The 16,393-nt window shown below is 36.5% G+C and overlaps 2 protein-coding genes across 8 annotated transcripts in view; one reads left to right on the top strand and one right to left on the bottom strand.

Moving 5' to 3' along the window:
• KRIT1 (KRIT1 ankyrin repeat containing) overlaps nucleotides 1-12,063 on the bottom strand; it is a 36,954-nt gene extending 24,891 nt beyond the window's left edge. The window contains exons 1-6 of one of the 7 annotated variants that reach the window (XM_019633564.1): nucleotides 11,612-12,063; nucleotides 7,125-7,253; nucleotides 6,023-6,182; nucleotides 2,911-3,000; nucleotides 1,669-1,798; nucleotides 55-298 (exon numbers count right to left, since the gene is read on the bottom strand). In XM_019633564.1, coding sequence (XP_019489109.1) covers nucleotides 55-298; nucleotides 1,669-1,798; nucleotides 2,911-3,000; nucleotides 6,023-6,182; nucleotides 7,125-7,226 — 726 coding nt within the window. In that variant the 5' untranslated portion in view covers nucleotides 7,227-7,253; nucleotides 11,612-12,063. Of the gene's footprint in view, nucleotides 1-54; nucleotides 299-1,668; nucleotides 1,799-2,910; nucleotides 3,023-6,022; nucleotides 6,183-7,124; nucleotides 7,254-11,611 lie in introns of those variants that run through there. The other 6 variants (XM_019633562.1, XM_019633565.1, XM_019633563.1 and 3 more) reach the window with 6 other exon arrangements.
• A 112-nt stretch (nucleotides 12,064-12,175) lies between these two features.
• ANKIB1 (ankyrin repeat and IBR domain containing 1) overlaps nucleotides 12,176-16,393 on the top strand; it is a 129,726-nt gene continuing 125,508 nt past the window's right edge. The window contains exon 1 of the mRNA XM_019633570.1: nucleotides 12,176-12,674. The gene's annotated coding sequence lies outside the window, so the exon portion shown is untranslated. The remainder of the gene's footprint in view (nucleotides 12,675-16,393) is intronic.

Below are 16,393 nucleotides of genomic sequence, written 5' to 3'. Positions count from 1 at the left end.
CATTTGAGATGAAATGTCTTTTGAAGTCAGAGCCAAAATTCATTCAACTCTTACCCGGTTTGTGTATTGAAGATCTGATCCAAACAAAGGATTGTAAATACAGGTATCTGCTTTCTCTAGGGCTAACATTTTACTCTTTATTTCTAGTGCACTGTAGCCCATATGCAGTGAGTTCTCTGTCTGACCTGATTCAGTAGCATACGCAGGGTTTATGACATTAGTTTTTATCCGCTCAAGAGGAGAAGGTCGGAATAAAGCTGGAATAAAGTGAGATTGTGCATGACGTTCATCTAACCACCTGGCAAAATAGAAAGAGATAGTAGAAATATTTGTTCAAAAGTGAAGATAAAAAAAGTAAGACTACTATCCAACTCTTTCTAATACTTTCTAATATTCAGATTTTTATAATTTTAATTAGTGTTGGTTAAGTACTTCATTTACTATTAATAAAAGTTTTGTTAATGGACACAGCAAGCTACTTTTAAAAATGCTTATACCATTATAATAAAAACCCCTTTCAAAAAATACGAAGCACTTTTAAAATTTAAACCACTGAGATGTAGGATTGTTAGCCCTGTTGTTACAGAAAGACAAAGGCATGATAGGTTAAACAACTTGCTCATTGATAAGAGTCATTCAATACTAAATCTAGTTTTATAACAAAGGAATCTTATTAAGCCAAGGCAGTGTTTGTCATTTTTGAAGATAAAATTAACATTTTGCAAGCAAACAAGGACAATCCTATCTTTGGAGTTTTTCATTTTTATATTATACTTTAAAAACTTACCATTTCTTACAAATCAAAATGAGATATCACCTCACACCTGTTAGAATGGCTAACATCAAAAAAAACAAGAAATAAGTGTTGGAGAGATACAGAGAAAAGGGAACTCTTGTACACTGTTGGTAGGAATGAAAATAATGCAGCCACTATGGAAAAGAGCATGGAAGTTCCCTTAAAAAATTAAGAATAGAACTACCATATGATTCAGCAATTCCTCTTCTGGGTATCTACCCAAATAATATGAAAACACTAATCTGTAAAGATATATGTATCCCTATGTTCATTGCAGCATTATTTACAATAGCCAAGACATGGAAACAACCTAAGTGTCCATGACTGAATAAAAAAGACATGAGATACATCCACATTCACAGGAACACTACTCAGCCATAAAAAACAATAAAACATTGCCATTTGCCACAACATGATGGGTCTTGAGAGAATTATGCTAAGTGAAGTCAGACAGAAAAAGACAAAAACGTATGATTTCACTCATATATGGAATATAAAACAAGAAGTAACAAATGAACTAACAAAAAAAATAAAAACAAACTCACAGACAACAGAATGATAGTTATCAGAAGAGGGGGGCGATATGGTTAAAGGGAGCTAAATAAATGATATGGGAAGGAAACTAGACTTTGAGTTGTGAGTGTGCAGTAGAGTATACAGATACCAAATTCTAATGCTGTACACCTGAAATTTATAATTTTATTAACCAATGTTACCTCAATACATTTAATTTTTAAAAAGTATTTATTAATACATACGTATATTATTAATTTCATTATTTTCTTCCCAAAGTGTTGGTATCTATCAGAGCTAATTTCTACTATCAACATGTATTTGATTTATTAAAAAATATTTTTAATGGCAGTTCTTACTTATCCAAGGCTATTAACATCCTTGCTGTAAGTGTAGCAAAGTGAGTGCTGGATTCGCTACAGACTCGCATAATATCTTGTAAGCAGTAAAAAAGTGGGCATCCTGGAGTATATGTATATTTAGTATTATCTGAAAAAGAAAAATGAAGAATTATGCCATCATATCAAAGGTTTATAACTGCATGTTTTTAATTTAAAAACATACAGCATGCTATAAAGATTGTTAAGTATAAGAAATTGTTTTAGATTTGGAATTAGAAGACCTGGATTCAAGTGATGGCCAGCTCTGTGGCCTTATCCACTTGGGTAAAAGTCTTGGAGAATTAAGAAATTATTTCCTCTTTCTCAACAATGTTATAAAGCTGATTAATAAGATTTCCAACACCACTTAAACTACTGAATTTTTTCACCTAACCATGGCTGGGAAAAAATGTGTATCTGGAATGCTAGGGCTGGCCCATAAGATACATGTAAGTACTGTGTGGTGGCAGGCTGATGGGATGTCTACATGGGTCATTAATACAGAATCACTAGTATTGCTACCTTACATGAGGCTAGTACTCTCTAGGTTCCAAAGTGATGTTCACATCTATTAATGGTACCTCATTGGATTCTCCCAGCACGATGGACCATGTAGAAACAAATACCCATGTTACAAATAAACAGCTGAGGCTTAAAGAGGTGATCTGCACAGGGTTAGAAATTAGTGGGCTGCAAGGTCTGCACTGAAACTCAATATTTTTTTTCTGTTATTCTAAGATGACAAAGTCTCAAATTAAAATTTTTGTATTAGATATAAGTTCTTTAAATACTGCCACCACTGTTGGGCAGAGGATTTTAGAAATACTATTGATGCTTTCTTGTCCCCAAACCAGAGAGGTCCCGATCATAATCTCTTAATTTTCCAAAATACTTAAGTATCTATTTCTATTTGATCTATAGCATATTCTTTGAAAAACCTGTTACTATAACCTGAAAACTTTTAGTTTCAATTATGGCTTCCCTCCTCACTTCTTTATTCCACTTTTAAAAACAGAAACAAAAACATTTCTGTTCAGTTCAGAAGCGTGAATGTTACTTTGAAATAAAAATATCTTAAACAAATTTCTTCATCTTTCATTCATTTAAAAACAGTTTACAATAGTATTATAGTATGACTGTGAATTCCTAAATTCCTCAACGGACTTTAACTTAGTATCTAAGACACAAAATAGATGCCTAAAATGAAACTTAAGACTTTACCTTTGACAACGGATGGAACAATAAACAATGCCGCTTCTCTGCCCATCTCCCCATCCAGAGGAAATTTCTTCAGCAGTACCACTCGTTTTCCTAATCATTTTTTTTTAAAAGTCAGTAAAGATAAAAATAATGGGCTTTTAAATTTTATATATTACCTTGAGAACTAGAAAAAATTGTTAAATGCAGCATTAAAAGGAATGAAAATATAAAAACAGTCAATTTTATTATATGCCCGAATAAAAACTGGTAATTCTGATAATACTCATCAACCAGTAGATTAATGGTCCTGGTCTTGACCCACTAGAAGAGAAACTTCTATGCATAGCAAGGAAAACTGTCCCGCTAAGGATTGACAGAGCTGCTGAACAGCAAGGAAGGCATCCTGCAGGGTCAAAAGGCATATACAATACTTCCTCACTCAGCAGCGATGTAGATGGGAAGAATTTTGCTACTGTCGAAGCTGGCTAAGGAGGGTGGTATATGTACATTGTCAAGTCTTCAAGTTTAGCACCTCTTAATTTAACCTTCAACCTCTGCCCTCTTTATTAAAATCTGATGTGGATACAAACTATTGTTCTGAATTGTAACCACCATTCTTAGTCTGTATTCTGATTTGGCAGCAAGGGGGCCATAAATAATAACCTACACATCTTACACTCTAACACCTCCCATCTTTTAGATAACTTTGCTATGATTTCCAATCAACCCTTCCAATCTCTTTACCCTAAGAAACAGAACCTTGATCCTGATCCATATAGGAATACCTGGCTGGATGCCTTCTGTGAACAGGTAGATAATATAAGAGTTCAAGCAGTTTCATTTATTCGCAAAATACTGGAGTCAATATTTTTTATTATTATGGCCCATTATTAATTACCCCCCAAACAATTATTTTTTAAATGGATGCTTATACAAAATATAAATGTTAGATACAGAATAACATTCTAATAAATTTCAGAGGCACCATTTCTTTTCTCTGACTTGAGGTCTTGTCCCACTTAATCTCTCCTGCCTGGCTGCTTTCCCAAACCCGGTTCTGATCAATTGTTTAAATGCCTACTTTGCAAATTATAGATGTAACCATGAGATCTTCTGTGGGGGGAAAAAAAATGAAAGCACTGACTACGAGTTGGGAAATGAAGGTTCTAATCTTAACTCCTCCACTAATGGGAGTATGATTTTAGCAGATGACAATCTATGTCTGCATTTTATAGATGCGAAAAAGACCACATACCAACTCACAGAACTAATTTAGGAATTTCATGAATAAGTAAGTGTGGTAGTGTTTTGTAAATTACAAATAACGCTGCATAAAAAGGTAAGGCATAGCTACTGCTATTATAAAGTCATTTGTGATTTTTATGTGATGCTTATATAAGGAATCATTACTCTATAAAAATAATTCATACATTTAGAAAAACTCAATTGACTAAGATAGTCAGGATATAGTATGGCTCATTAATATAAGTATCTACTTAGTTAAGCAAAACTTCTCTACTTTAATTTCTCTTAAAAGCTACCTGAAAAAAAAATTAGTAAATTTTACTAAGTATTAAAGGCATAATTGCGCTAGACATGTTTCAGGGTGCCTGTCCACTCATAACTTCTTCTATGAAAAACCTTACCCAGCCCTCTGAGTAGAAGCTACCCAGGGGACATTTTTGTTAACACACACATCACTTCCATCCCTCCTTCTGGGTGAACAGACTGAGTGGTAGAGTTTGGCTAATTCATAGCAAATTATGACTTGTCTATCTCAACTCAAATAGTGATTTGGGTTAACCAAACTTCTGTCTCAGGAATTTGATCTCAGAATAGTTCCTGATAACTATAACAATTTAGCAATAGTAAAACAAGTCTGGATGAAAATATCAGAAGTCCAAGACTGAAGCAGAAAAGACTGACAAATCTGTGGCATCCAAAGAGAGCCTTTCACATGCTTTTGTCATCCACAAAGGATAGTCCCCTTTTTAGCTAAGTTCCATCTCTAGATCATTGTATTAAAAAGTCAATCTGATATTTAAAGAAAGGAGATACTCTTTGTGGGACTCCGATCTGTAAATTTATGCAGGCACTTATTATAATCTTATTTACATTGCTTAGAACCCACAAAACCTGTCAGGCCCTATCGGGGAAGTAAAATATGGTGAATGGTATCTCTAAAAGTTAGGAAAAACAGGTTTATAGTTAGCTATCTCTAAAGAACAAATACCTCAAATAACTAATAAATCAAACCACAAGATTCAGCCTTATCCCTGCAACAAAAACTGTCTCTGTACTGAAACAGATGAATTATACAACTAATCTCTATACAGGTAAACAAACAGAAAAAACACTGAATAAGCTTTCAAAAAACAAGAAGTAGGCACAGAGAGGTATGCTTTACCTCACTAACAACTGTTTTAACTGCTGTTTGAGGGGAATTAGCTTTACCTTTTTAATTGCAATGTCTGAATCTTGGACACAGTGTATATATAATTTCTGTAACTTCTAACTGCTATTGTGAGGTTATGGCCTGAGAAAAATGATCATTCATTTTTAATCAGTTTCACAGACTATACATTATCTAACAATTTAAATGGGGCCTCAACCTTTAAGGGTTAATACTTCTATAATTCAGTTTGGCTCTTTGAAGAGGGTTTCTTCTTGTGACCAAATGGTAAGAAAACCTCTATCTGGTAACTTACAGAACTCTCTTTAATCCGTGAATCTTAACTTTTATTTAGTTATGGAGAGAGGTTTCTAGCTTCCTCTGTCCTGGAGTAGAGAAATAAAAATAGCAGTTCAAATATACTTATCTAGGAAACTATACTTCTAGCAAAAGTAGCTTGTACTTTCAGTTTTCAAGCTACCCCTTGGTTTTCCTCTATCGAACAAATCATTAACACTGTGACTTATTTAAATACTTTTCAACTTAAAAAAAATTAAAGTCATGTTACTTCTGGGAGGAGCTTGACTGTACCTTAAAAAAATTGGAGTCTTTTTCAAGGTTTTCAAGTGAAAAGAAACATTAAAATAAACTGATTATAATATATTTTTTTAAACATCTTTCTCCACAAGCATTTAAAGTAAACTGTATTTTTAAAAAAAGGAAAAAAGAAAAGTTTCCTACCTCTGATACCCTGGTTTGCAGGAGAAATTGGTTTCGTGGTTTCTACTACATAATCCAATATTCCTTGTGTTATTTCACTATTGTCTTGAAGTTTAGTTTCCAACAAAACTTTCTTTCTTTTTTTTTTCTGTCCTTCAATGGGAACTTCATGCAACAAAATCTTGGATGAGAAAAATAATGTTAAAAGAAAGTTTAAATTAAATTTATTTGCCCTAAAATATAATAAGCCAGCAATTGTTCTTAACCCTAGCTGCACATTAGAATAACCTGGGAAGTTTTAAAATAATATCAATGTCTAGCTTCATGTCAGACCGTTTAAATCAGAATGTCTAGGGAGTGAGGTCTTGGTACTAGAAGTTTTCAAGTTCCCCAGGTGCTTCGACAATGCAGCCAGGACTGAGAACCAGTATGCCAGAGCACTGACTGAGGCAGCCGCCTCTGGAGAACCCCTGCATTGTCCTTAATAGGTTTCAGATAACTAACCTTAAAAAAGCAATTTAAGCAAAATGCTACAGAAATTAGCTGGAGTTGGGTTAGATTAGAGGTATTTTATGATGTTTGGAATCGGTTGCATGGAAAAGATAACGATCTGGTTTTTGTATTTTTTTCCTCAATCACATTTACTAATATATGTAATATAGTTGAAGGCTACAGAGAAGTGACTCAATAGCCTAAAACTTACTTAATTAAAGATAAAAAAATATTTTTTAGGGAACTATTAATAATAGGTCTTTGGAAAAATAAGCAAGGACAATGTTTAGGCTGTAATTTTGAATAAGCTGACTTGCAATGTACTTTTAATTTTTAAGAGCCATTCCAGAAATTGTATGAAAAACTAAATCATAAATTATAAGAAAAACTCAAACTACCTTTTAATATCTAATAACATATGTATCAATGAATAGAAAAATGACCAAAGGACATGCATGCAGCAGAAAAAAACAATGATGGGCAGAAGTTGTCAATTCAATCTAGGTTATCAATTCTAGCTTGTCAAAACCTTTGTTGTCAATAAGAATTTATAACACTATATGTAAATGAAAATGATAATGGAGAAGGACATTCAGTGGTAGCAAATCAAATGTTAGTAAATTGTTCTCACTTCATATGACTTAGCTTTGTATTCCCGAGAATTGAGACTGGCAGTATTCTTTGGACGAATAACAGCAACGTATGCATCTTCTATGTTTTCTGGATTTCCCATTGCTTTATAAAACAAACAAACAAATCCCTTGAAAGGTTAAAGGACACATGATCACTTTGTAAAACAACTACATAAATAAAATGTTGGTTTTTCTTAGACTATATATACTACCTAAAAGGCAAATCGGTTACCTTATCATTTAATACTTCCCTGTAACCCTTTTTTCCTTCTCGGTTAAAAGTAAAAAAAATAAAAATGAGCCATCCTGCCACCTGTTGGCAGTTCAGCTGCTGCTCAGCTTGGGTTGGGTATCGAACTGCTGTTGCTCAGAGCTCAAACTCTTGAGCAAGCTCTTAACCAACTGAGCCACTTGGCCGGCCGTAAAAAATTTTTTAATGGTAATACACACTTCAGTAGTCTTAACAACACAAAAATCTGTCTTTTGTACCTAAAAAAGTGATACTATTATTAAAAGTCTTATAAGTAAATATTGACTTGAAATAGCGATTCAGAATTATATTCACTTATTTTCAATAAATTACACAATGAATGTTATATTGTCAATAGTTTGGAACCTGGAACTAAGTAGCAGCCATTGACATTCCCTTCAGAATCTTCAGAGGGAACTTTGATATCTGACATTTGGATGAGCTCAAGTATAGTTTATAATTTTCTTTGGAGGTGCCAATCACTGTAAAAAACATTTGGTCAACTGATAAAAACTTTCTGACAAAGACACAGAAGATTTTCCACTTCCATCATTATCAATTCCCTAGATAATATAATTTTTTCTTCCAAATATATATTATATATACTCGTATATTCAGTACAAAGAGATGCATATTAGTCACAAAAAATATTAATAATAGCACTTAATGAGGTTGATTTGTGCTTGAAATTCAATTACTTGTTGGAAATTGCCCAATGGAGATTTAAAATTAGTCTGGGGAAAAAAGTGTGCAGATATATGTATGTATGTATATGTATACACATAATTGTCCGACCTTGTACTTTGTCTTTTTAAAAAAAGCTTCCCCTTATTTACATGCCAACAAATTTCTAAAACAACATAAAACAAGGAGCTTCCTAAGCCAAGTTGAGATGAACCTTCTTCAATTTTTTAAAAGTCCATTAGGCATTAAAATGATCTGTTCATATTTAATGAGCTTCTTATTGCTCCAAATCTCATAGAGAGGGAAAAAAGTGATCATTTTCAGGAAAGGTTTTTGAATGTCATTTGAGAGGAAATAGAGGAATTTTTTCGGCTTTTCAACTGCAATTGATAAAGTCATTTTGGAAACTTTAATTCACTTTCCTATATAATAAAAAAAGCCTTATAATTGGAGAATTTCCTTAAACATATTCTTTTAAAATCCAGTAGCTTTTGGCATTTTAAGTAAATATTATCCTAAGATTAAAACAACCTTTAAAATTATTAAACAAAATTTTAAAAATTATTTAATTAAATAATTTAACATTTTATTTTAAATTATGAAATTTTTCACTGATTTAGAGCAAGTGACACTAAATATATTTCACCAGAGAAACTACAGAAAAGCATTGGGATTAAGACATTCATTTTTAGGACATATCGTTCATTTTCACTCTATACATCATGGAATTTTTTTCAACTTAGTTTTTCCATAAGATCATTCTTAAGATTCACTTCATGTAACAGAGCTTCCCATACTATGTGACAAAGATGAGGCCATTTCTTCTCAGAATTTCTACTTAGCAATTAACTTTTCACCTCAGATTAATAATGACTTCAAGTTAATAAAACCTAACAAATTATGAAATGTATGGATGCCTGCTTGAGGCTGCAAGCCCCCAAAAGAAAGACGTATTATGAACACATTGTATTAACATATATGGTACAATTACAATTATTAAGCACCTAAAAGAAAAATCAAGTAATTGTTAGTTTTCTAAACATAATTTTATGAAAATCAATTCCTGTGCTGGTTAACTCATTAAAAAAAAATAAACAAACATCTACTAGCAAAATGCTTTATCGGTGCTTATCATCTGTCTAGAATAGTATTTCACCGTACATTCAACTTTTACAAAATAAACAGATGTGTTGTAATAAAAAAAACATAACCATGAGGGTTACTTTGTTCTTACATCATGTTAACATGCCCCCAAAAGATTCTAAAAAACTGATTTTCAAGAAGTATTCATACTTGAATATTTGAAATACACATACTTCCAATGACATGAAAGAAGGAAACAAAGGCTTAAGTAAGGAAAAGAATAAAAACTACTAATACATGAAGACAAAACTAAGGCAGATACATATGCAGACATTGGAAGAGTAAATTTAGCTGAAAATAATAAAGGTATAATAATTAGAGTTTACAATATGTTTGGGCGGAGTTTTAGATAAGGGTTCAAGTTACTAAGGTAACATGTGGTATTTTTATTCTGGAAAATGCTTAGGCATAAATGATGATATGCTGCCTAAGAAATGAGGCCTTACAAATATGTAGAAGTGGTTCTCAATTGGGGGAGCCACCCATGTCAACATCCACCCATCAATGTCCACTACTGGGAAAGGACATGCACGCCTCTTTGCTCAAAGGGCTGCCACGCAAAACATAGACCTACCTGGGATCATTTGAAAATATGTAGTGGCATTTCTGGTTGTCACTATGACAGGGAAAGGTCTTATACAAATGCCATTTGGTCTCCATGGGACAGGTTTGTTAACATCTCTTTACTATGCTACAGTCCTGCTTAACAAAATGCTATAATGTTTTTAATAAGAAACATTTGCTGTTTGGAGTACAGATGGACAAACTTAAGCCTTTTGCAATGGAGAAAGACTCGGTATGTGAATATCGGTATTAAAAATTTAGTATCAGAAGTCCAAGTCGACAGGATGATTCACCAGTTTGCAAAGTACATGCTAATAGAAATTACCAACAATGATCAGAAAGTACATCTTCATAAATAAAAAACAAAAAATGGAGCATTATCTCAGGGCTCTGTAAGCTGTTCCTGAGACAGAAAAAGGTTGTTCTTCTTCCATCCGTAAGCAATGTTTCTCAACCTTTTAAAACCCATGCCAACTTTAACTAACCAAACCCAACCAAACCAAAAACCTTGCTATCCATCCACATACTTGAAAATCACTGATAACATGTTTTTTTTCTCTCCACCAGCCAAAATAACTTTAAGTTGTCATTAAATTTTTATTGCTTTAATTTCCTAAATATAAGATTTAATATGCTTTTAAAATAATATGAATAGCTAACACCTATAGCACTTATTATGCGCTAGGCTCTGTGCTGTTTTACATTTATTAACTCATTTTATTCCTCCCACAAACCTGATTATGTAGGTATTACTGTTATCTTCATTTTACAGAAGAAAAAAACGAGGGAGAGTAGCTAAGTTACTTGCCCCTTCCCCATTCTCCTGGGACAAATCCATTTTAAAGCATTATGATATTAAAGAGAAGAGATGGCAACTAAATATCAGTAAGAATTCCCCTACAGGGATTTTTGACCACAAAAACCTCCTTCTTTTACTACTTAAATTGGTTTATGGTAATAAAAAAAGAGGAAGTAATAATAAACCCGAACACAAGAAAAACTATTAATGCTTCTTTTAATTTCAGCTTGCTTTCTCCAAGTATGCCCTTCAACCAATTCTACCAGTCACATCAATATCAACAAGCGTCACCAATCATTTTAAAACACTTTGCTAAGTGACATTCTATTCTTCAATTTAAGATATTTAATAATCTTCAAATAGTTTTTGAAGGCAATTGCCCTAAATCTGGATAACAGAGAAGGAATTAAGTAATTGGAATTGGGAACCAAATGAGGTTATTTGAATGAGGTTCTTTGGAGGAGCATGATTTCATACATAGCATATGTAAATATGCTATATATATCAGTTGTTACCGTCGTTCTATAACCCAATTCTAAGGGGAGCCAATACACTAACATCGGATTAAGGGGAAAAGATTGCGGAATGAATTATTTGCTTTTATATTGTTACGGAAACATTGAGTGTTTGACAAGATGAGGACACCAAAGCAATGGGACATACTGGAGATGAAGGGGAAAACGGTGAAGACACTTAAGCTCTCCGAGAGAGTGAGAAGGGAATGGAGGCTAGATCCTGAGTCGGGCCGGCTAGATCAAAGATTTCTGGTGCAGCTCAGAGCACCAAAGAGAAAAAGCAAAGAAAGCCCAAGGCCCTAAAAGATGGAGAGGCGCAGAGAGGAGAAGTGAGCTGGAAAGACATGCTGTGCACAGATCGCTTTCCCTGGAAGGACAAAAATAAATCCTCTGCTTAGGAGGGTTTTCCTCCCCCACCCATCAACGTCCACTACCGGGGAAGGATGTGTACCTCTCTTTGCTCAAACAGCGGCCACCCAAAAAGTGGCTCTTGGCTTCTTTGTAACTATTTGTAAGAAAGAAATCCCTTGCCTGGAGAAACTAGACGTGCAGATAGTTCAGCCTCCCACCTCTCAGTTTTGTCGCGGGATCTGGATCTTCCTGCTCCTCGAGTCACCCGTGCGGGCGGCCGAGCACCTCTCAGGCCGCTACATTCAACTCACTGGGTGGGACAGTCACCTGGGGGGCGGGGAACCGTCACCGCTTTCGCATTCCTCCTTCCCTCCGCTTTCCCAGCGGCCCGGCCCAACTTCCTGTGATAGAAAAATCCTCGGTCGCCACCAGAAGCCGCCCGGCGTGTTCGGGCGCGCGGCCCACCCCGCGCCTCGAGAGCTCGAGTGTTTCGCCTCGGAGACCCTCTTGCCCACGGGCTCCTTATTGTCCTTCCCTCTCCTCGCTCCTCAGCACCGTACAGCCCTCACGCGCTCGGGGAACTCGGGGACTCCAGATCTCCAAAGGCCTTCGCGCTCCATCCCGCCGCTACCCGGACGCGGAGATCGCTTCCGGGTTCACAGCCCAGGCCGCCTCGCGGTTGGCGGCGGGAGAGTTTCCGGGTCGGCGGCTGAGCTGCTGCCGTTCCGGCTGCTTCTCGCTGGGGCTGCCGGCTGTCTGGAGCTGGTGGCGGGTGGCTCAGGGACTGGGGTGGCGACGGGCGCGCCAGCGGCTGAGCCGGAGGTGGGGGGAAGGGAGGAGGACAGCAGGGGCTGCGCGCGCGCGCGCAAGGCTGGAGCGATGAGCGGGACTTGACCGCGAGGCGGAGGCAGGAGCCCCCGCCCCCTCTTCCCCTCCCCCGAGAGAGGCGGCGCGGCGGCCGGAGAGGGATGGGGGGCGCCCGCCGACTGTGAGCCTCGCCGCGGGCGCCTCTGGCTCTCGCAGCGTTCCCTGCGGGTCTCCAGCGCGCACCCTCGGCCCCAGCAGCCTCCGCCCGGCGGGCGCACCGGGGCCGCAGAGGAGGGGGCGCCCGCTCGGGTGGGTGGGGCGGGGAAGGTACCTTAGGTCACCGGCTCCGCGAGAGAGGCAGGGGCGGCCACGGCGGCGGCAGAACTGCGGAGCTTCGGGATCCATCCGACCCTTACCCTCAGCCCGGGAAGTAACCGTAAGTCTCGGCTTCGCTGTACGGGTCTGATTAAAGGCTGTCTCAACGCATTTTGGGCACCGGGTTCAGCGCTGCCTAGTTCACGCCCTCCCGGGTCTCCTACAAATATGCTTTCTTGCTCTTGGGGAGGATTGTCGGTCTGTTTGTCCCCATTCCCGAACTGGCACCATCCTCAGTCTGCCCCGTGGGGCTTTTCTCCGAGCGAATTTGCAAGCCTCCGGCGCTCCGTGGTGCGAGTCATGCTCCCCATTCTGGATGCATCTCCTTGTCACTGTCCTCAAAGAATCAGTGTCCTCCCTCTTTTTCTTTCTGTGCCCCGGACCTCACGGCCTCCCCCGCCCATCCTTTGAGATGTGGAAAGGCACGGGATCTCGAGGGCAGGGAAGCTTACCGATCTCGTGGGCCAGGGAGTCTTGAGCGGATGGATGAAAGTGCCCTGCAGGGCTGTGATGGCTGGGGATGGGTGCAGATGGCTCTTGTGAACCTTTATTTTTGCAGCTAATGCCACCAAAACAAAAGAATGGGCCTCTCCCCTGGTCCTTCATTCCTCTCCCTTCCTAATTGTGTATACGCTGTTTTCTGTACGTTGCTGTTTGAGTCTCAGGAAATTGGAACTAGAACTCTATGTAATTAAGCATCTCCTGAGGAGGTTTTGAGAATTAGTCTCACAAGCTCTATTCACACGGAATGGCATATTGAACAATCTTGCATTGAAATGAAGACCAGTTCCATAAGAGCTTTATTAGTAGATCTGAGAAATGAATGTGAAAACAAAAGTCTGATGTTTTAGACGTGTTTGGGGTACCTTTAGGTAATTTTTAGTGTTTTGGATTTACAGTTCTTAATTTACAAAGTGTATATGATGTGAAAATCTTTATGTTGGAAGGTTTTGTTCTGTTAGTGGTAAAAAAAATACCACTAAAGTGATTTTTAAAGATCGTATCAGGATATATTTGATATTATTTTAATTCCTTAATTTCAGAGAGACCTTTTTTACTGATTTGGATCAACCACCTAAGCGATGTCACACACCTTGGTAACTCTGACCTTCCTGCATCTTAGTTTAAAAAAGAAATTAACTGTATTTCCAGATTTTGCGTTAGGTGTTCTTTCTCATGAAAATTTGATTTGCTTTTTAAACCGCCACTGCAGAACTTTCCAGAAATTCGATTTTAAAGTAATTTTAATGCTGTCAGTGACTGGACAATAGCTCTTATATGTCTTTATGTATTTGATACTTTTCCAGGCACTATAGGAAGCAAATGATAATTTAAGAATAATTTTACTCTGTGTATTGCAGATTCTTTGTTACTCTGTAAACTGTTCTGTAACTTTGAGTGTTTATCATTGATTATCTTTTTTCCTGAAAACATTGTCATTTTATTAAAGGTAAATGTGTTTAATGATTTTTTTGTTTGTTTTCAAAACCTCCTTTCAGCAGTTGATTTGGGGCTATTATTTGATTTGTAACTTTATACTGTTCACAGATTTTAGTTTGAAATAGGATCAGGAAATGTAGCTCCAGCTGTCTCTGGAGATGTGCTTTACTGACTAGTTTTAGAAGTCAAGCACTGTGTAGAGTTGAGTGTATTATTAAGGATATATGGTTTTTGCTTTTCTTAAAATTGATCAGTTTCCAAATGAGAAGAGTGGGGTGCTGTAGTGAGGTGATGAGCAATAACCTGGAAAGGTCTTTTTTTTGGTTTTTTTTTTTTTTAAGTCTACTAATCCTTATTCTTGGAGGTAGAGTATGGAAGATAGGACTGTAGTTTCATAATACATTTTTTTCTCTTGCTCACTACACTGGGGATTTTGAGTCTTCAATATGAAGGGTTTCAGAAACAAAGCAGACAGTGCGCTAAGTATGGGCTCTAACAGGTGGTTGCTGAAACGTGGAAGAGTTTTGTTTGCTATTGCTACTCTTTTGTACTTTTTATAGCACAGCCCACTTTTGAGAGTTGATTTTCTTTGTTTCCTCTTCCTTTTCTGGGGTGTGCACTTGAACTTGTGAAAGTGAAATATGCGTATTTACAACTTACTTGTAGCTGAAAGTTTAAGCTAATTTCTATGTATAAATAGATGGAAGAGCTATCTGATTCTCCTTGAATGGAAGTTAGACAAGATTCCTCAATGCTATGGGTACTTTTTACCGCCTTTGAGGATGCACACATTTTTTTTTCCAGATTAAATTTAAAAATACTTCTCTCTAATATTAGACTTTATACATGAGACATTTGCCAAAACAGATTTGAAAGTTGCTCAGTCATTATTAAAAACACCAGTCTGAGGGGAGTTTTTATGCATGGTTTAAAAATGTTTTGGTATTTTATTTCCTTTCTCAAAGTGACTTGCTTAGGGAATAGTAATTTTTGGACTCAGTTTATTTTTCAGACACCGTTTGACTACCTCTCTTTTCTTTTCCAAAGAACTTGCTTTCATACTCACTTCATTTCAGTAAACCTTTATTGAATACCTACTGTGTGTTCCAGGCACTGTGTTAGATTCTGGGACCACAAGAATAAATAAGTTAATTGCTTTCCTCATTGAATTTGTCAGTCTAGATATTTAGCTGTGATTCTACCCATCTGCTTTTACAGACTTCTCAGGTTTTTAAGTCATTTGTCTGTATTTCAGGGTTGATTCACATCCTTTCTATAAGAGTAAATACAATAAATGCTACTTATTGGGTGCTTAATTCTTGCTAAGCCAGCATGCTAAGTGCTTTATAAATATTATCTCATTTAATTCTTAGAACAGTCCTAAGTATTCTTATCTTCACTTAAAAACCATACAGATTCTGGTTTAGAGCAATGCTGAATGTTGTTTTATTTATAATATTGTAGAATAGACTTGATCTTATGGTTTCTCCTTAAGGGGAAGAAGTTGTAATATAGTTATATCAGTTTTTAATTCCCTAATAATGCTTTGAATAGAAAGATTCTAAGTTCATAAGGTATTAGTACCTTCTGTTTTCTAAAGCAGATAAATTGCTATCAAAATGTAATTTTCAATTGTTTAAACCTTTGAAAAGACAATTCTGAAGTTCATTATGGTTAACTGTAACATAGATCTTCAGGCATATGTAACTTTTTTTTCTAGTTCAGCAATGGGACCAATAGTCTATAACGTGTACTAAACAATGTGTATGTTTTCCAGGAAAGATTGAATATGGAGATATATGAAATCTATTCAGCTTTAATTTTTTTTTAGTTTAATTTTGACAGCTATCTAAATGCCTTGGAGAGTTTTGATTTCTGTAATGAAAATGTGTTTCTTTAGATTTAAAAATGATCTTCCTCATCTTTATTAGCAATTTGATATGGTTCAATCTAACCATTTTTCAGACCCTCTCAAATTTTTTAAAGAGGTGATCTTCCACTGTTAACACTTTTTACCAAAAGCCTCATTTGTGTTCTAAACATTTTATTTATTTACCAAAAACTGTCAACAGTTAGGCATTCTTTTACACTAAGACCTTTTGCAACTGGTTATACACGCTTCTGTTTTCGGACTGTTAGGGTGGACAATTATTCCTCCTCTAAGTTTCTCAGAGAGGTAATCCTTGATATTTTTCTTTGTTCACTCTGACATATATATTTTAATTTGATATAGACGTTTTCTCCCTTTCAGTGTAGCAGCATCCTTGATATTCAGGTCACTGTATTTTCTGATTGGAGCAATATTAAGGCTAGAATTCCTGTTCAAGGACAGAACAGTGA

This window comes from Hipposideros armiger, unplaced genomic scaffold (genome assembly GCF_001890085.2).
Source record: "Hipposideros armiger isolate ML-2016 unplaced genomic scaffold, ASM189008v1 scaffold_1343, whole genome shotgun sequence".
Classification (NCBI taxonomy): domain Eukaryota; kingdom Metazoa; phylum Chordata; class Mammalia; order Chiroptera; family Hipposideridae; genus Hipposideros; species Hipposideros armiger.
The sequence above is the reverse complement of the archived record's forward strand: the minus strand, read 5'-3'. Positions and strand labels throughout refer to the sequence as shown.